Source organism: Geotrypetes seraphini, chromosome 2, assembly GCF_902459505.1.
Source record: "Geotrypetes seraphini chromosome 2, aGeoSer1.1, whole genome shotgun sequence".
Lineage (NCBI taxonomy): Eukaryota > Metazoa > Chordata > Amphibia > Gymnophiona > Dermophiidae > Geotrypetes > Geotrypetes seraphini.
The window spans coordinates 199,498,530-199,518,785 of record NC_047085.1 but is presented as its reverse complement, the minus strand read 5'-3'; the positions used below and the strand labels follow the sequence as shown (position 1 = coordinate 199,518,785).

At 43.2% G+C, this 20,256-nt stretch overlaps 1 protein-coding gene and 1 long non-coding RNA gene across 2 annotated transcripts in view; one reads left to right on the top strand and one right to left on the bottom strand.

Moving 5' to 3' along the window:
- Positions 1 to 243: 243 nt before the first annotated feature.
- On the bottom strand, positions 244 to 5,263 carry LOC117355719. Its single transcript, XR_004538440.1, has 2 exons — positions 5,075 to 5,263; positions 244 to 597 (listed from the first exon to the last, which is right to left on the bottom strand). It is a non-coding gene; the product is annotated as an uncharacterized LOC117355719 (long non-coding RNA).
- The window catches only part of SMIM13 (small integral membrane protein 13), a 63,808-nt gene continuing 48,801 nt past the window's right edge, over positions 5,250 to 20,256 (top strand). The window contains exon 1 of the mRNA XM_033934672.1: positions 5,250 to 5,537. Coding sequence (XP_033790563.1) covers positions 5,462 to 5,537 — 76 coding nt within the window. The 5' untranslated portion in view covers positions 5,250 to 5,461. The remainder of the gene's footprint in view (positions 5,538 to 20,256) is intronic.

Below are 20,256 nucleotides of genomic sequence, written 5' to 3'. Positions count from 1 at the left end.
ATTCTCATGTGGAGTTTTTGTGTCCTTTACAATCCTGTCAGATTCTCTTTGTAATGCCCCCTTCAGGGTGGCTCTGGGTCCGGGGCCTGACCTGGCTGGAGTCCCCCGAAGGTAGCCTCTTTCAGTGCCTCCACCTGGGGAAAAGAAGTGTTAGCGGGGGGGGGGAGGGGGGAGGGGGGAAGAGGGGGGTCACCCTCTTCTCCCCCTAGAAAAAATCCAAAAAAGCTTCTGTGAACAAGATTGGCTAATGAATTAAACAGGTTTATTTGAACTACTGTGTATACATAGGCCTAAATCATAAAACAAATTGTCATGAATGATTCTCAACAATTTCAATATTTCCACTCTTGAACTGATACTTATGCAGTTAACCCAACAGCATTAGTCTATGTTTCAGATATTCAAACTATTAGCTCAGTCTTCTGAACCTTTAAACCTCTTTCAGTTGTTTTAGTCTTTTCAACCTTTACACCTCTATCAGTTCTGACTGCAAACACTGTAGCTGCAAGCTCCTCCCAAAAGGAGATGTTGATGCCTCTGTATAAGACTCTGGTGAGACCTCATTTAGAATATTGTGTACAATTCTGGAGACTGCACCTTCAAAAAGATATAAACAGGATGGAATCAGTTCAGAGGAAGGCTACTAAAATGTTCGGTGGTCTTCATCATAAAACATATGGGGACAGACTTAAAGATCTTAATATATATACTTTGGAGGAAAGGCAGGAGAGGGGAGACATTTAAATAGCAACAAAATGCCAACATGTTATAAATGGGCATGATGCGAGTCTATTTCATTTGAAAGGAAGCTCTGGAATGAGAGGGCAAAGGGTGAAGTTAAGAGGTGATAGGTTCAGGAGTAATCTAAGGAAATACTTTTTTTTTTACAGAAAGGATGGTAGATGTGTGGAATACTGATAGAGATGGAGACAAATACATGTGTCTGAATTCAAGAAAGTGTGGGACAGGCAAGTGGGATCTCTTTGGGAGAGTAGGAGATAGTTTATACAGTGGATGGGCAGACTGGATGGGCCATTTGGATTTTAACTGCCATAATGTTTCTTTATAAAACTATGTGCAATGCATTCTCTCCCTCCTTTGAACTCATGGGGAGCAGATTTCCACTTCCCCTATTCTGATTCAGCTCTTCTCAGTTTATATCCCCACAATCATTTAGGACCACTAATTTTATTCACATTCATGAAATAATATCTTAAAAGGTATAACATTCTTCCCAAATGTCTGTGTGTTTATCCCTCAGTACATAGTTTGGATAAGGTGTTATCTAACCCCCCTCTGCTATGTAACCTAAGTTAGCTGGATGCAATTCTTCCGCAACAGGACTTGTAGTCTTGTCCATCAGAATGTATCAGAGCAGTCCCCGGTTCCCAGGGTAGGGCAGATAAGCCTGCTGCCAGGACAGAGGGCCCAAAAGCGGTGTCCAGCCCAGCTGCCACAACCACCCTGTAAAACTTAGTGAACATATGGAGACTGGGCCAAGTGGCCACCCTGCAAATCGCTGCAGGAGAGACTGCTCTAGACTCTGCCCAAGATGATGTGACACTGAAAGTGGAGTGTGCCTTCACTGCCACTGGAAACTGCTTTATGCTCTCAATGTAGGTAGAAGATATAACCATCCTGATCCATCTGGATAAGGTTGTTTTAGACACCAGCCTCCCCCAAAGTGCTGCATTCATAAGCACAAAGAGGTGAACAGACAGCCGGAATTTGTTGGTCACCTTCAAGTAACGAATCAAAATTTGTCGCACATCCAGAACTTTCAATATACACTATCTGTTTTCCTCATTCCTGTAGGCATGAAAACTCGGAGTTGCACCTCATGGTTCATGTGATAACTGGACAAGACTTTTGGTAAGAAGGAAGGGACCGTTCAAATTGAGATACTAGCATCTGAGATGTGAAAAAAGGGTTCCCTGTAGGACAGAGCCCGCAGCTCCGACACCCTTCTTGATGATGTCACAGTCGCCAAGAAAACTGTCTTGACTTGTCAAATCAATCAGGGATGTCTCCTCCCAAGGTTCATAAGTGGTCTTCACAAGTACTCCTAGGACCAGATTAAGGTTCCAAGATGAAAAAGAATGTTTCAGTAGAGGGCGAAGATGTAAGGCTCCCTTCAAAAGTTTGGATACATCTAGATGGGCCACCACAGTGTGCTTGTTCCACTGTGCTCTGAAACAGGAGAGTCTGGCTATCTGCACCTTGAGAGCCAACCGCCAGGCCCTTCTTCGGACCTTCCTGCAGGAATTTGAGCAATACCAAAACTGGTGCAGTCACTGTGTCTGAGCAACGTTGCTTGCACCAGGTCCTGAAACACTTCTGGGCGTTCGCATAGGCAGCTTCCTAGCCTTCAGGAGGGTGGCAATAACCTCAGGTGAATAGCCTTTATGCTCTACGGCAATGTATTTCAAACTGTGTGTTGAGGCATACTAGTGTGCCTCATGAGATTCCAAGTGTGCCGTGGCACACTGAGGAGGAAGAGAGGTGCCTGCCAGCTGAATTCTTTACGCGGTACAGCACCAGCGCTGCCCGATTCACCGAAGGCCTGCATGTTTCCCCCTTCTCTCTAGTGTCCTCCGGCTTCCCCCCCTGGTCTCCTGGTCTCACCTTTAAAGCTAATTACAGCAGCCTGCAGAGGATCGTCGGTAGGTAAAATGATTTTATTTTCAATATAGTGATTGAAATGTGTCAGTTTTGAGAATTTATATCTGCTGTGTATATTGTGTGTATATGAAAAATGAATGGAAAAAACTGCATTACAATTAGTAAAGGGGATAGAATCTGGAGCAGAGCTTGGGTGGGCCTATGGAGGTCTGTGTTTGGGGTACTCAGTTGATATTTGTTAAACTTAGAGGGTATTTAGCTTGAAGTAATTGAGAAACACTGCTATAGGCAATCAGCTGGTGCCAGTGCCTCTCCTATTCTCCGGCCCTCTTCCCTGCTGGCACCCCCTTACTAGCATCTCAGGGCCCATCTGGAGGGCCTCTGCACATGTGTGGATGTCGACTGATGATGTCACGCATATGCGTGATGTTATCACGGTGACATCCGCGCACTTCTGGGTACCTCAAGCTTTGGCCACTACCTTTAGTGTGCCCCGGCTCGAGAAAGTTTGAGAGACACTGCTCTACGGCATTGAACTCAAGAGCCATGCTGCAAGACCAAAGCGCTCTGGATCCTCCAGGGCGATAGGACCCCGTGAGACAAGTTTTGGATGACAAGGAAGCCCTCTACAGACATACTAAGTCTGTGTACAAGGCCACCTCGGTCAATCTGGAGCTACCAGGATCACTCAACCTAGTTGCGTTCTGACCCTCCAAAGCATTCTGCCTATCAATGGCCATGGGGGGAAACATATCCAGGAGCTCCTCCACAGGCCAGGTCTGGACTAAAGTGTCCAGCCTTGTGCTTCTGGGCTCATACCTTTAGCTGAAGAAATGAGCCAACTTTTTGTTGGATGCTGAGGCCATGAGGTCAAATATCAGATGCCCCCAGTGCCGGACTATGCAGTCGAAGGCCTTCTGAGAGAGAGACCACTGTCAGGGATCCAAGGTCTCCCAACTTAGGAAGTTTACCTGCACGTTCTCCACCCCAGCTGCATGAGCCGCCAAGATGGCCAAGAAATGGGCTTCTGCCCACCGGAAAAGAGCTTCTAGGCTCAGCGATGCACCCCTGGTGCCTCCTTGCCTGTTCATATAGGCTACTGCAGTCACATTATCTGAGAAGACTTGATTGCCTTTCCTTTCAGGGTGCTGCCCAGGCTCACAGAGCTAACCATATTACTCTCAGCTCCAAGCAATTGATCAACCACTTCCTCTGCAATGGGGACCACCACCCTTGTAGTGGGCATCCTTTGCAATGAGCTCCCCAGCCAAAAAGGCTGGCATCAGTCATCAGGACTGTCCACTAGGAGATGCATAGCAGCATTCCTCTGCTCAAGAACTGCGGATGCAGCCACCAGTCCAGGCTTCTCCATGCCTTGTCCAACCACGGCAGATGGAGGTTCAGAGCATCTGCTTGTGGAGACCACCTTGAGAGGAGCGACTCTTGAAGTGGGCGCAATTGCACTGTTGCCTAGGGAACCACATCTATTGTGGCAACCATGGATCTCAGTAGTTGAAGAAACTGCCAAGCTGTGGGGGCCTGCAGGCCGCAAATCTCCTGAATTTGCCTCAAGAGCTTGTTTTGCGTGCTTCTGAGAGAAAGAGCCTGTTCTGTGCCATCTCGAAATGGATTACCAGGTATTCTAGGAACTGAGTTGGGATCAACTGAATCTTCTTGAAGTTGACTACCCAGTCCAACTTCTGTAGAAGTTGGACTACTTGCTCTACCGCTGTCACTCCCTTGTCCCTCAAGGGTGCTCTTATGAGCCAATCGTCCAGGTAAGAATGCACCTGAATTCCTGTCTTGTGGAGGTCCGCTGCCACAACAAGCATCACTTTGGTAATTTCATGGAGCTGTTGCTAGGTGAAAGGGAAGAGTAGAAAATTAGAAATGTTTGTCCAGAATAAGGAAACTCAAGAACTTTCTGTGAGCCAGAAAGATGGAAATAAGCAAGTCTGCCTCCAGATTAAGATCCAGAGAGGCAAGGTATTCTCCTAGAGCCATGAGCCCATGAACCTAGTCCAAGGTATCCAAAGTACCAAAAGTTTCTATGGTACTTTGTGTGAATAAGTGCTTTGAAAATGAACCCTGTAGGGTAGAGTGTGGTGCAGCTACAGCCTCAAGTCACTTAATTCCCCCTCCCCTCTCCCCATTGCCCTAGGTATATTAGATGGATTGTGAGCCCATCAGGACAGACGGGAAAATGTTTGAGTGTCTTAATAAATTCGTGTAAAAGTTCTGAGCTCCCTTGGGAGAACGGTATAGAAAATTGAATGAAGAAACAAACTTATCAAGCTTCCCAAACGCTAAGCATTTTTAAATGTAATCAATTCTTGTAAAGCCTTGGAGATTAACTTCGAAAATAATTTTACAGCTCTGCCTAACTTTTCTGCCATAACAATCATTATCATAAACCAAAATAAGCATTGCAAACTAGTCTCTAATTTCATACCCCAGCCCACGGTCTCCTCCTAGCACTCTTAGCCTGGTCGATATACTTTGACCAGGAAGCTCCAGGAAACACTACAATTCCCCAAAAGCCATGGCCGTCCCCTCTGCGCACGCGCGCTCCGCGTCTCCTTTTTGGCGCAGCGCCGCCGGTGTCCTTGCTACGCAGAGGGAGGCGGTGTGCGCAGGCGCGGTATCCTCGCCGGTGCCGGCAGAGAGCTGCTGTTGTTGTTATTGCAGCTGACTTTTTTTATTTTATATTTTTTTCCTGCAGCCGGTGCTTTCATTCTTTTTGTGATTCGGAGGGGGAGGAGGCTGGGCAAGCGGCCGTTCTGCGCTCTCTTCCTGCCGTAGACGTGCCGGGGATGTGCGGGCGCTGAGCCGGCTCAGGATGTGGCAGAGCCTGGGGCTGACGCTGCTGGTGATCGTGGCCACGCTGCTCTGCGTCCTGCTCTTCATGCTGTGCGGTGAGTGCTGCGCTTAGCAAACCCCCCTCCCCCCGAGCCTGCCCCTGTCTATTGTGTGCATTTCAGTTTTTCCAAGCGAGGCGACCCTTTCGATTCGTACCTAGCCCACTTCTTTATTTTTAAATCTTATTGTCCTGAAGAGTGCCTGTGTACATGTGTGCGGGGTAAAAAGGAGATCTGGGTCAGCTTGTCCTCCTAGAATGGAGCCGGGCGATGAAGCCGGGGAGTGGTTTCATCAGAAAAATTAGCTAAAAGTATGTTTTTATTAGTAAGAATACATTTTACTCCTGTCTGCTTCATTGTTATTTCGGTTCTCTGTGATTTTGTCTAGTTCTGGCAGGAGGGAAGAAAAGCAGCGAGCTCGGATTTTCTTTCCTGAAGAATGTTGTCGATAGTGTTCCCTTGTTTGCAGATACTAGCGCTGTTGTGTTTGGGACGATTTGACTTGCAGTTCACTGCTGTTAACGTCAGTAAAACCAAAATTATACACACGCATTCACAGATTAGAGCCATTGCATCTGGTTTGATGCTATCCCTAAAAAAAAAAAAAAAAAAAAAAAAAATATCTGAATTGGGATGGAGTTAAATCAGTTTATCGCATTAACAGGTTTATCTTTTAAATAAAACCAGCGTTTAGTCTGGTCGGGGGCACTGGGATATCTTTTTGGTTGCTGTGGTCAAACAAAACAATCTCCAACCCCGCCCCCAAACTGTCTAGTTGCTGATGCTGTATTGAGTAAAAAAAAACATTGGATGGACCATGGTCCCTGTGGTCCACTCTATTCCTCTGCTGGAGAGTCTAGTCCAGGACATACTGCTTTTAAACGTATGTAGACTGTTAAACAGTCGAAACGTGATGATGATAGAAAGAGATGAATTATACACATAATTACAGAGTAAGGTTTACCACTGGTCACAATAACTGACCTAACAAAACTCCAGGGTGATCATATGAAAACCAAAACAAAAGCCTAAACCAGTCAGTTTGTCTATGCGGTTTTCCTATCTTTTTCATTTGTGCATTCACAATAATGATTGTGGGAGACATATCTTCAGATGTAGGGGAACACCTGCATCTGTTTATACTGCATTGGAAAGCTACAGTTATTTGCATACACAGTTGTCTGAACTTACATTACATTAGTGATTTCTATTCCGCCAATACTTTTGTTTCATGCATTGGGTGATATTAGGTAAAGTTGCTGACCTATTGAAGAAGCTCCATCCTGAAAGAGAAAGATGCATGAAGATACAATTGCATATGAATTTTGCATTTACAAAATGACATTGAGTCTTAAAGAAAAACAAAATAAATAATTCCTGGTGTTATCTAAGGATTTTTTTTTCTGTTTCCATTGATGAATTGTGTGACTTCACATTTATTACAGTTTGTGAGAATGATAATTCCTGATATTAAATCACTGAAGAGCAGTTTTGCTTTTAATGTGGATATTAAAAAAAATAATAATTAAAGGTGAGGGCAGGATTTTTTGGGGGGTGAACAGAGGGAATACAACCAAGATAACATTTACTGCGGCATATTTGCAACCTTGAACTCTGTTTCAGGAAAGCTACTCTGCAAAAATGATGAATTGTAAGGGGAAGCCAGTTAGCTTGCTCAACCCTTGTCTCCTAATCCTAGCACTATGAACTGCAGTTTGAGCTGATTCTACTCTGGTAGAATGTCCTTCCTCACCATAACACAAATTCCAAATTGAAATTATCTTGTTCTTTTTTTTTCCTTTCTAGTGCATATAGGCTTTCTCCTGCATATACCGGTGTGCAATTGTTATGTGTTTTCAGGCAGTGGTTAGTTGGTTAATAGAACATGGTCTAATATGCTTACTCCTGAAGTAGCACCCATGCCAACCTGTTCAAGAGACCACCCCTTGCCCAAGGGAGTCCTGGAGGTAAAAAAAAAAAAGTGGCATTTACCACAATGTTATAATACAGCTAGACTGGTCTTACTGTGTGACTTTGATTGAAGTCCATCTGTACAACTGGATTTGGTTGTAGGGGTACGTTCTCCTATTCTCTGAGAGTTTTCTGCTCCTTAGCTGTGCTTCCTTGAACATTTGCAGAAGGAATGATACTATACTGTTGAAATCAGAGGAGGTTCTTCTGGTACACCTTGGAACTTTTTTTTTTCTGGATTAGATTTTCTGGGTATTTTGTGTTGGGTTTTTTTGGGGGGGTTCATGATGGCCATAGATTAGAATTGTATTCTTCTGGTTGGATTTCGGACTACCTTGTGTAACTTGAAGGAACATTTTTTATATTATGTCCAAGTCAAATTGAAGCAACACTTATTTAGCCTCCCTCTTAATCTTCTTTACATGAGAAATAAGAATATTCAAACTCCTCATTAACTTGTCATGCTCTAAGTCACTTAAATTAGATATCTTATCTTTAAACCATTAGAATCTGAGTGTTTATCCAACTAAATTTGAAAAACCCCACTCAGCTTCTCATAAGCCCATTTTTTGTTGTTTTCTTGTTAGTATCTTCCAAATACTTCATTACTTGAATAGATATTTCTCACTTAAATATTGTTACAATATATTTAAACTCAGTTTTAAGAACCATTTTTCTGCAGGTTTCAGTGACTAATTCATACTATCTTCCAATTATACCACTCCTGTCTGATTACACAGTCTACTTACAGTACTTGATCATGTTTCGCCCCATTACTGCATCAGGTGTTATTTTTTCTGTAAGTGATAAAACTATTATTATAACTGACTACCTTCTGCGAGCCACACAAAACAATCTAAAGAAGCATAGGCCCAGATGCACAAAGCTCCGACTGATACTGTAATGGGAACAATTTTTCTTTAACAAGCAATGCACTAGGAAGTGGAAAACCCACCTTTTCAAGAGGCAGGCCTGTCAGCAGGAGGGAGTGGGTATCCCTCCTGCTGGTCTTCATTAGAAGAGGTGGGGGGGGGGGTGTTCGAGCAGCGGTGGCTGAGGCAGAAAAGTAGGCATCCCTTTTGCTGATATTGAAAAAAGTACAGGGACTTAGGGGACTGCATCTGTTGGTGGTGGTGGTGGGGCTCAGTGAGAAGAGGGATGGGGGGATAGATGGAAGGGGGGGATTGCATCTTTTTTTTAATGGTTCTTGGGGCCTTTACACACAGGGTGGGCTGTCAGTGCTTGAACCAATCGGCGTTTATGCACTGACTGGAAAGTAAGATTACAACAGCTCAGACCCTGATGGTAAAATTTGCATGGTAAACAACGTTTCCCTGCTGTGCATTACATGGAGTTCACATTAGAATACTAATGAGCTCCTTGTAATGCATTAGCATAGGATTGTCGGTGGCTGCTACCGCCAAGTGGTAGCAGCCACAGAGAACCCCTTTATACATCAGCAGGAGAATTTCCTTGCAAGTAGGATTGGTTAAAACCAGTCTTACTTGCAAGGAAACCTTTTGTGCATCATACTATTGTCAGCCTAGAGGCCTCTGGGAGATTATATCAATCTGACCCTGGCATTGGAAGGCAGATAGACCCTTAGTGCAGGGAAACTGTTTTAAGTAGCCCTGATTGATATATTTTAAGTTTCAAGTAGCCCTTATTGAATCATGGCTAGCTAAAAGGTGTTAATGTCTGATTAAGAGGGTGCTTAGGACAATGGTGCACAGATCAAGCCAGAGACTTAATCCCATCACCATGCTTGCAGGTTTCTCACCCTCCTTTGTCAATTAAATTGACCATTGTCTCAAACAGTTTGCAAGTTCTAAACAGAAAGATACTGGGAGATACAATATTTTCTCTATTCAGAATAAGATTCCAAGGTATAAAAGCCTGCTCTCTGTTCTATCAAGCTATCAATCTCTCTCTTTTTCTATGGAGATATCAGAAGAGGGGTCTTGGCCCTCTCTCTCTCTCTTTCTATCTAGCTATCTCTTGGCTCTTGGCTTTTGGCTTGGCACTCTGGCTCCCCCTCTCTCTGTCTATCCTTCCCTTTATCTATGGAACACGAAGCTTCCTAGAACTGCAAGCTTCTATGTCCCTCTTTGCCTCTGACCTCTGTAAGGCAGTGAGACTGCTTGCTCTCTGCTTAAGTGTAATGCTCTCTGCTTAATTGTAATGATTATAAATATTACTTTTCTGTAAGACTATTTCTATAATATATTCTTTATATAATCACCCCTGGCTGTGCTTCTTATTTGATTCTATCCCTAATGAAACTTCTGTGAAGGAACTGAACCTGGGACCTGGCATCTGTCAGTGCGCATTTCACTTAACCCCTACCACCTAATATTGTGGGGGCCACTTTCAAACTGACAACTATCTTATCCACTTCTGCATTCAGTAATGTGGCAGCATTGCCTCAATAAAAATGACCTTAGTGTCCAAGTCTTTTAAACAGATCACATGGAGATTATTCCACCAATCAAATTATACTAAGGACATAGAATCCAGTCCAATTCTTTAACATCTCCCAATTTCCACTTTCCCACCCACATTCCATCCAGACACATACAATTCTAATCTATGGCCTTCATCAGGCACCAAAAAAAGAGAATCTAATCCAGAAAAAAAAAATTCCAAAGTGTACCAGAATCATCTCTGATTGGAAAATAGTATGAATTTCCTACTAAAACTTGCGGATAAGTGATTCTTAAAAATGAGTTTAAATATACAATATTTAAGTGAGAAATATTTCTTCAAGTAATGAAGAAGTATTTGGAAGATACCTAACAAGCATTCTGATGATCCAAAGATAGATAATCTAATTTAAGTGAGTTACAGCATGAGAAGTTAATGAGGAAATGAAAAGATCTAAATTCTCATCCTGAACATAATTTTTGAATCAGAAAAAAATGTTTTTTTTTATTTTCAAAATCACTAATTTCCAGATGTTTTTATGCTCAGTATGCAATTTCTCAGATACCAGTTAAAAAAAAAAAAAAAGTTCTAGTGAAGATCACACAAAAAGAAGGCATAGTAATAACTGTGTGGCACCATTCTTAGTAAACTGGCCACACAGACATCCCAGCAGAGCAGAGGGGCAGCTACCGGTCAGGACAGCGGACTTCACATTAAGGGACCCAGGTACAAACCCACTTTAAAACCGTCGTTTTGTATTTTGAGTCCTCCAGGAACATCTAAAAACCTACTGTTCCTAAATGTACATGTACAGGTCTGCAGGTGTTTCTTGTCTTTAGGTACAGTTGGTATTTTGTGGGTTTTGGAAGGCTCAATTTCTACCACAAGTGTACTAGTTACAAGTGGGTTGTGGACCTGGCTCTCGTTCTGTACAATCTACTTCACTGACAATTAGCCTACTCCTGGGACCTTGTCTACCTTATCTGAAGCTATGTTATCTGAAGCTGTCACAAAGCCTGGTATGTATTGTCACTATCAAATCTTTAATGGGTGGAAGAGGGTCAGTGACCACTGGGGGTTAAAAGTGGGGGTGGGGGGTCATGCCTTTAAAAGTGGGGGTGGGGGGTCATGCCTTAATCTCTCCAACTGGTAAGATAGGGAACCTTTTCATGACTTAGTCATGATTGAAATAAGTCCAGATAAAAAGTCCCAGTTTTTTTTGCTCTAGATGTTTTTATCTCGTTCCGTTATCTTGGAAAAACGTCTAGATTCTGGGCCTGCCCAAAACACCCCCCCTCGTGATTTAGTTGAACTGTGGTCAAAACCATCTCAAATCTGAATTTCAAAAATCACAACTTGGACGTTTTTCCATATATCTGGCACTTTATGCCATGTTTGAGATGCTTTTCTCTTTTGAAAATGAGTGCCTTGCTGAATTAAAACAACAACATTTAGACTGTTAATCTGTCTCTAAATAAAGATAATGTGACCCTATATTTTAAACTGGATAGTCCATAGAATACTTCTGGGGGATTTCTGCGCAATAATATTTGAAAATTCTGCAAAATTAGAGCACTCTGGTACTAATATAGTGCTTACAAAAATTGGCGCTGATCAGATCGGCGCTTAGCATAAATCTATAAGGCAATGCATCTTATATAGAATCATTCTTAGTGGCAATACACATCACTAACATTTAGGCACACCCATTTAGGCCAAGAAAACCCAGGCCTAAATACCTTCACCTAAGTTGTACAGATCAGGCACATTCTATAACAGTGTGCTTAACTTTTAGGACTGCGACAAAAATCAAAATAAATGGTTATTCTATTGAATAAATATATTTATCCCAGGACAAGCAGGAAGCATATTCTCGACATGTGGGTGACGTCATCCACGGAGCTCCATTGCAAACAACTTTTCAAGCAAACTTGATTGAAGATCTCAAAGTTTGCTAGTGCTGTCCATGCATGCATCCCCTCCTCGTGGTCTTCAGTTCTTAGTTTTCCGTGGCCAGAAAGCCCTGTCTCTCTTCTCTGCGTTCTTCTAAGTGCCTTTCTAGCACCGCGGCTTCTTTATTTTAGTCGGGAGTCGCTGTGCGGTTTGTTACTTCTTTTGCTACTTGCTCGTGTATTTTTTATTTTCGTACTTGGTGACCGGGGGCTCCCAATTTGCCGTGGTTGCGGCCGTCTGAAACTTATGTCCTGGCCTTTTACCGGGTTTAAGAAGTGCTCCCAGTGCAGTCGGGTTATTTCAATCACAGACCCGCACTGTGCCTGGGTGCGGATCACCCGATGGACTCCTGTCCTCATTGTGCCACTCTTCAGCCTCGGGCTTTTCGGCGACGTAGGGCCAGGATTGCGGAACTCTTCGCCATGGAGGCTGCTCCTACTTCGACCCCGGTCTCGACCTCGGCATCGAAGACCTCGGCCCTGGGCAAGTTTCCCTCGACCTCGAAGGCCTCGGCTCCGGGTAAGTCTCCTCTTCCTCCTTCAGGTTCAGTTCAGCTACAGAAGAAGCCTTCCTCTGAGTCTCTGCCCATCCAGGCGGTGAGTGTAGTCCCGCCGGTCTCGACAAGACCGCCCTCCAAGTCCTCCAAGCGTGCTTCCACCATATGGGAATACTCTTCCTCAGGATCGCCCTCGATGGAACGCACTGCTGCACCCGCCCGGCCTAATATGGTCACGGTGCCGATGTTCGAGGAGGTGCTAAAGGCGATCATCTCCTCTGAGCTCTCCTCCACTTTGGCTCAGCTTGCTCCTGCCTCAACCTCGCGCGTTGGGGACCAGCCTGAGCATCGCATCGAGGTTTCTCGGGGCAAGGTGCGTCGGTCCTGGCGTCTATCCTCGTCTGACTGCTCGCCCCTTCCATCGAGGCATGCTTCTCACTCGAGCCGGCCTCGGTCGAGGCGTCTTACGCTGGGCCTTGAGCATCTCCGAGAGAACGAGAGCCAGAAGGCCTTGAGCATGCGCAGATGCTCAAGGCCCAGCCCAGGCAAGAGGCGGGAGCTTTCTTTTACTCGCACAAGCAGCAGATGGGTTAAGGAGCATGTTTGGAAGGGCGGACGGATGTCGCTTCCACCATGGGGGTGCGATGCGGTTCTCGCGGGGGGGGGGTTTGCGATGCCGGTTTGGGGGGGTGCGATGCCGGTTAGAGCCGGGGGAGGAGGTGAGAGAGCAGCACCTGTAGCCTCGGGGTGGAAGGGGGAGGGAGGAGGAGGTAGAACGAATCAAATCGAGTTTCCATTCATTCCTATGGGGAAACTCGCTTTGATATACGAGTAACTTGGTTTACAAGCATGCTTCTGGTACTAATTATGCTTGTAAACCAAGGTTTCACTGTATTTGGGTTTGTGCCAGGTACTTGATTTTTGGTCACCCATCTCCCAACTAGGCTTCTCCAAACCCCCCCCCAATCAAAACTCACCAAAGAGGTCATCAGCTAGACCTGGTGTCCTTCTCCTCCAAAGAACCGTCCAACCCAAAATTACACTGGAAACAAGCCAACTGGACAGACTCCCTGTGGTCTGATCACAGACTCTGTGATTTTTCCATTGGCTGCCAAAAAAAATCCTCAAAAAACAGCAAAACAAGAAACATCAAAACTCACACCTCCAGGGGAAAAATAGACCCAGTAAAATTCTGGTCTAGCTACGAAATAAACACAAAACAAAGCGAAGAAATAGAGCAACTTATGACCGACTGGATAAACGACAGCACAAACATTTTAAACGAAATTGCCCCCATAAAAACCCAACAAATCCGAACTACAAAGCTGGAGGGATGGTTCGACTCAGAGCTGCTACTGATAAAGAGGGACCTTAGAAAATCAGAAAAAATATGGCTAAAGTCCGGAACCCAGGAACACAGAGTTGCCTGGAGACTCAAACTAAAAACCTACAAAAACCTTACCAAGGAAAAACGAAAAAATTTCTACTCGCACAAGATTGGTGACATTACATCCAACAGTAGCAACCTCTTTAAGTTGGTTAATGACCTATACAACATCGAGACACTCACTAACAACCAGGTAGAATCCTCATTAACCGCTAACACCCTAGCTGATTTCTTCAACTCCAAGATCCAAAAACTAAGATCAACATTACCTACCTCGACAAATCCCCTTGAGCTCTTTCCCATTCTCCCAGACACCGACATAGCCAAACCAGACCAAGGATCCAGAACAGATCTAAACTGGAACCAATTCACAACAATCGACTGGAAAACCTTCAACAAATTCTACAACAAATATTCTAACTCCTTCTGCAAACTGGACACATGCCCCCCAAATGTTATGAAAACTGCTCCGATCCACTTCAAAGCCAACATGCTAACCTGGGTTAATTTCCTTCTTTCCTCTGGAAATTTCCCACAAGAGCAAGATAACCCCAATCATAAAAAACACGAGTGATCCCCCAAACGCCCCATCTAATTACAGACCAATCGCTAGCATCCCTCTATTCACCAAAATAGCAGAAGGGGTGGTAAAAGCTGAACTCACCGCATACCTGGATAAATTCAACATCCTAAGTGACAATCAATCGGGCTTTCGCGTGGACCACAGCACCGAAACCATTATAGCCGCCTTACTTGACCACCTGCACACTCTCTTTAGTCAGGGCTCCAGCGCCTTGATCCTACAACTCGACCTGAGTAGTGCATTTGACCTAGTCGACCATACCATCCTCCTAGAATGCCTGGCCCACATTGGCATCTCCGACCAGGTCCTCAACTGGTTCCACAGGTTCCTTCGAAACAGATCCTACAGGGTACTCAAAGACAACTCCTTCTCGTATAGCTGGGATAACTCCTGCGGGGTGCTCCAGGGCTCCCCCCTGTCCCCCACCCTATTTAATATCTACCTTGCCTCCCTGGGCAACCTCCTACATAACCTCAAGCTCAAATTCTTCATCTATGCTGATGACATCACTATAGTCATCCCACTTTCCAGCTTCTCCCCAGAACTACTCGCTTACATCACAAGCATACTCAACCAGATTGAACTCTGGATGCTTTCCTACAGACTAAAACTAAACCCGGACAAAACAAATTTCTTCCTAGCCACCCCCAAAGACAAAATCAAAGACACCACAATCCAAGTGAAAGGATTGGTTTTCCCCCTAGAACAAACATTAAAAATACTGGGAGTCACGCTAGACAAACATCTATCCCTAGAAAATCACACCGATCTTACGGTAAAGAAATGCTTCTCGGTGCTCTGGAAACTTTGCACCATAAAAAAAATACTTTGACGACACCTCATTCCGCCTACTAGTACAATCCTCCATCCTCAGCATACTGGATTACTGCAATATCATTTACTTGAGCTCCGCAAAGAAAACTATTAGGAGACTAAAAATGATCCAGAACACTGCCGTCCGCCTCATTTTCAGCCTGATCAAATGGGACCACATCACTCCTTTCTACCACCAACTGCATTGGCTCCCTTTCGAATCAAGAGTCCTATTCAAATTCGCCTGCTTCTGCTACAAAACAGCATTTGGCCTACTACCTAGATACCTCAATCACCACTTCACTCTGAATCACACCAACAAGAAATACCGCAGAAAGCAGCTGTTCGTCTTCCCCTCCCTAAAATTATGCCAGCTCAAAAGATTCCTCGACAAAACCTTTGCCTTCCAGGCGGCTAAGCTGAACCCATGGCTAGCTCAAATGGTGCTCGAGGCCCCACCTACCACAGCTTCAGAAAGTTACTCAAAACGCACCTATTCCGCGAACAGGACCTCTAACCCCCGTTACCACCGCAATAATCCCAAACCCCCCTTCCCTCCCCCCACTGCTCTCCGCCTTCCCCCCTCCCCTTATTTGGTCTCTTGCTCTCTCTCTTACCTTCCAACCTAACCTTCGACGTTGCTGGTAATTCTGATAAACTCTGCTAAAACGTCCCCACACACCCTTCTTTGTTGCTTGTAACTTTGACAAAATGTTGTAAATCCGTGTGTCATCACGGATCTTAATTAACTGATGTGAACCGCCTAGAACTTCTTGGATATGGCGGTATACAAGAATAAATTATTATTATTATTATTGTAGAAACAGAATACTGGGCTAGAAGGACTATACCTTCCTTTTATGAAACTGCGAAAGGGTTATTCCATGTCAAGTGATCAAGGGCTCCCTGCATGACCATCACGGATTTTGATAAAACTTTATGCACAAAGTCCCACATGTATCAAACGAACTTTGGTAAAGTTTTAGTTTCGCCTGTGGAATATTTGTGGAGATATAGCCATTTGTTTGACCCCATACTGCAATGACATACAGTACGACAGTGACATTCTGACAACTTTGAGACACAATATCTCACGAGCTATGTTTCCAAAAAAACTGAAACTTAGCTACCCTGCACAACTTTTGGAGCTCTATTTAGTGCTACCAATAATAATTTTTGTCGAGCACTGAGTGAATGGCTGAATTACAGTAAACTTGGCCGAAAAAATTAGTGCTCCAAAAAAAGTCAAAGTTTGACATTACTTAGCTCCCACAATAATTGAGTAATAAATGCGAAATTTGGCGCATAATGTCTCAGTACAATGTTGTTTTCAAAAGTACAATTTCAACCTCCAAGCTCTTTCCATTAGTTTACAAATTAAGTGTAAAGTTGCTAATTTGTGTAAAAAGGCCAAAAAAAGGGTATTTTCAGCCTGCTTTTACAGAAAAATACCTTTCAGAAACTCTTTCAAATCAGTCTCATTAGAAAGAGCATATTTCAAACCCCCTAGAAAAGTGGGCTTCATTTTTCAACGCAGGTTAACAATGCCCGAAAAAGAGGGACAAAGTTGGGAGATGTCACCATGGCAACGGCCTACGTTTCAACTTACAATTATGTCACTTTTCACACTGTTTTTCCCTGTTTATTTTTACTCAAGCTTTGGGTACAATTATAGTGTTCTTAATTAATGATTATTCCTAACTAGAAATTGAGGTGATAATTTTGTTGCATGCAGATCACAAATTACAACTTGTTTTCTTTTTCAGATCCACATTATTATTAATTCAGTTTAAAATGGATGCCAACGAATCGACTAATAATAATCCTTTTCTGTCAAAGTGTCATGACGGCACATTTTATTCTAAAAAATGTGGGCTCATTTTTTTACATAATTTGTCAACCGATGAAAAATTGCTTATCACTCGGCGCTCTGAAGTTGAACTGATGGATAAAGACCAAATCTGCCTCCACCACAAAGCAAAGTATCTCGACAAATACGAATTAAAGCAAACATCGTGTTGTAATCCATTTGAAAAGAAAAATCACATTGTTCAAAGTGGATTGTTAAAAGTCGATCTTGCCATGTCTAATGATTTTAGAAAAGTGGCAAAAATAAATATCAAGCCAGGTCAGAAACTTTGCAGTAGGTGCAAAGCCCAATACGTTTCAATGAGTGAAGCTACTGCAGCATTTTCATCTTCAGACGATTTTGATATCCGCATCTCCGATGCAGTTGATCAAAGCTTGACTGCTTTAGGAACCTCTCCATTGAAAATTCGAAGGTTAGCTAGTAGAGATAAAGCCGGCTATGTGATACAAAAAATTGAACGTGTGCAGAATGTGATAGCCAAGAAGATTACATCTGCTGTTGGAGTTTCAGCTGAAGAAGTTGGGCCGTCTCGTCAGTCTGTAGAATGCAAGTTATGTGAAGATTACACTGACCTCATTGAAGAAATGAAAATGAAAATTGCAATATCCAACAGGTCAATGAAAGTTCAATTATTGACGATGGCCCCAAAAAGTTGGTCAATAAAGGAAACAGTAATGAAGTTTGGCGTTTCAGAGCGCATGGTCAGAACAGCCCAAAAAGTAAAGAAAGAGAAAGGCATTTGTTCTATACCTGATGCAAAAATTGGCAAGTCCCTTCCAAAAGAAATTGCAAATAGAGTTCAAGATTTTTACGAAGACGATGAATTCAGCAGAATATGTCCTGGCAAAAAAGATTGCATTTCAGTCCGCCTCAATGGTTTAAAAGTACAAAAGCAAAAGCGGCTGCTGTTGTGTAATTTAAAAGAGCTGTACGTGGCGTACTGTAACAAATACGGAACTGAAATTGGTTTTTCCAAATTATGTGAGCTCAGGCCAAAGTGGTGTGTAACCGTTGGTGCATCAGGTGCACACTCCGTGTGTGTCTGCACGATACATCAAAATGTAAAGCTCATGCTACAAGGCGCCAATGTCAAAGAGAACTACAAAGTTCTTATGGAAAAAACTGTGTGCGACCTAAATGTCAAGGACTGTATGCTACAATGATGTCAAAACTGCCCTGGTGAAGAAGCACTAACAGCATACCTGGAATAAATATTCAAGGATTTAGATCCAGAAGAATCAATAGAATTTAAGCAATGGGTTCACGCTGACTGTGAAACATTAGAAACAAGCGTACTAACCATGGACAACTTTATTGAAAGACTTGCAAGCAAGATTTGGAAGTTGACAAGCCACCATTTCATTTCAAAACATCAAAGTGAATATTTGAAGATGTTGAAGACAGGCTTAAAATAAATGGAAATGATCGTTTTGATGGATTTCGCTGAAAATTACTCATTTGTTGTACAGGATGCCGCCCAAGGCTTTCACTGGGAAAATTCACAAGCTACGGTACATCCTTTTGTTGCATATTACCTCAATGAAGTGGGCACATTGCAAGTTGTAAACTGTTGCATTATTTCTGATCATATGCAACATGATACGATATCTGTACACGTGTTTATTCAAAAGTTGATCGAATTTTTGGTAACTCAAACAAACATTACCAAAATATACTACTTCAGTGACGGCTCAGCTGCATAATATAAAAACTACAAGAACTTTGTGAATTTGTGCAATCACAGAAATGATTTCAACATTGAGGCTGAATGGAATTTTTTTGGAACTAGCCACGGAAAATCACCCTGCGATGGAGTTGGTGGAACAACTAAACGACTGGCTGCCCGGGCTAGCCTCCAAAGACCATCAACGGATCAAATATTGACGCCAAAGGATCTATTTAACTTTTGTGACCAAAATATACACGGAGTTAAATACATTTATGTTCCAAAAGTAGAAATTGAAGAAAGCAAAAAGTTTCAAGAAGAAAGATGGCATGAAAGCAGCACAGTAGCTGGACCAGAGAGCACCACCAATTTGTACCAGTCGACTCAAACTCGGTTCGTGTCCGCAAAGTTTCAAATGACACAATAAATTTTGTTGCCAAAATTTCTGATACTGCCATTCCAAATTTGAAAGTGTCCGAAATCTTTCCTGGTTGCTACGTTGCCTGTACTTACGATAATCAATGGTGGATAGGCAACGTTGTTGAAGTCTCAATTGAACAAAATGATGCATTGATAAAATTTATGCATCCTCACGGTCCAGCTCATTCGTTTTATTGGCCAGAAAGGCAAGACGTTTGTTGGGTTCCAGAGCAACACCTCATCTGCATGCTTTGTGCCCCTTCAGTTACATCATCCGGCCGCCAATATCAATTTCCAGAAACTGCATTGAAGAAAGTGGCTCAAAAATTTAACAGAATGTTATAAAGATTGCTGGCAGTTAAAATCAAAGTGGACTTCACTTCGGCTTGGGAACCATATAAGATACCCAATTTAGGCTTGGGAACCTAGGATAAGACACCCTAATCATTGGCTTTGGAACCAGAAAGATGCCAACAAAAGGCTTTGGAACCTTGACAAAGAAACCAAATGCGAGGCTTGGGAACCTGGACGAAGTGGCCCACCCGTGGCTGGTATTGCACAGCTATCGGGCGTGACCCCTATGGCGTTGGGGTTGCCAGTTCAAACTCTTGAACTGGTAGTGACAATGTCACCATGGACCAACGCAATAGAGTAGTAGTAATACTACGTCATTACAAAACTGTAACTTTAAAAATGACAGAACTATGTTGAAATAGAGGTTGTTGCCGTGGCAACGTCTCCCAACTTTGTCCCCCTTTTTCAGCCATTGTTAACCTGCATTGAAAAATGAAGTCCACTTTTCTAGGGGGTTTGAAATATGCTCTTTCTAATGAGACTGATTTGAAAGAGTTTCTAAAAGGTATTTTTCTGTAAAAGCAGGCTGAAAATACCCTATTTTTGGCCTTTTTACACAAATTAGCAACTTTACACTTAATTTGTAAACTAATGGAAAGAGCTTGGAGGTTGAAATTGTACTTTTGAAAACAACGCTGTACTGAGACATTATGCGCCAAATTTCGCATTTATTACTCAATTATTGTGGGAGCTAAGTAATGTCAAACTTTGACTTTTTTTGGAGCACTAATTTTTTCGGCCAAGTTTACTGTAATTCAGCCATTCACTCAGTGCTCGACAAAAATTATTATTGGTAGCACTGAATAGAGCTCCAAAAGTTGTGCAGGGTAGCTAAGTTT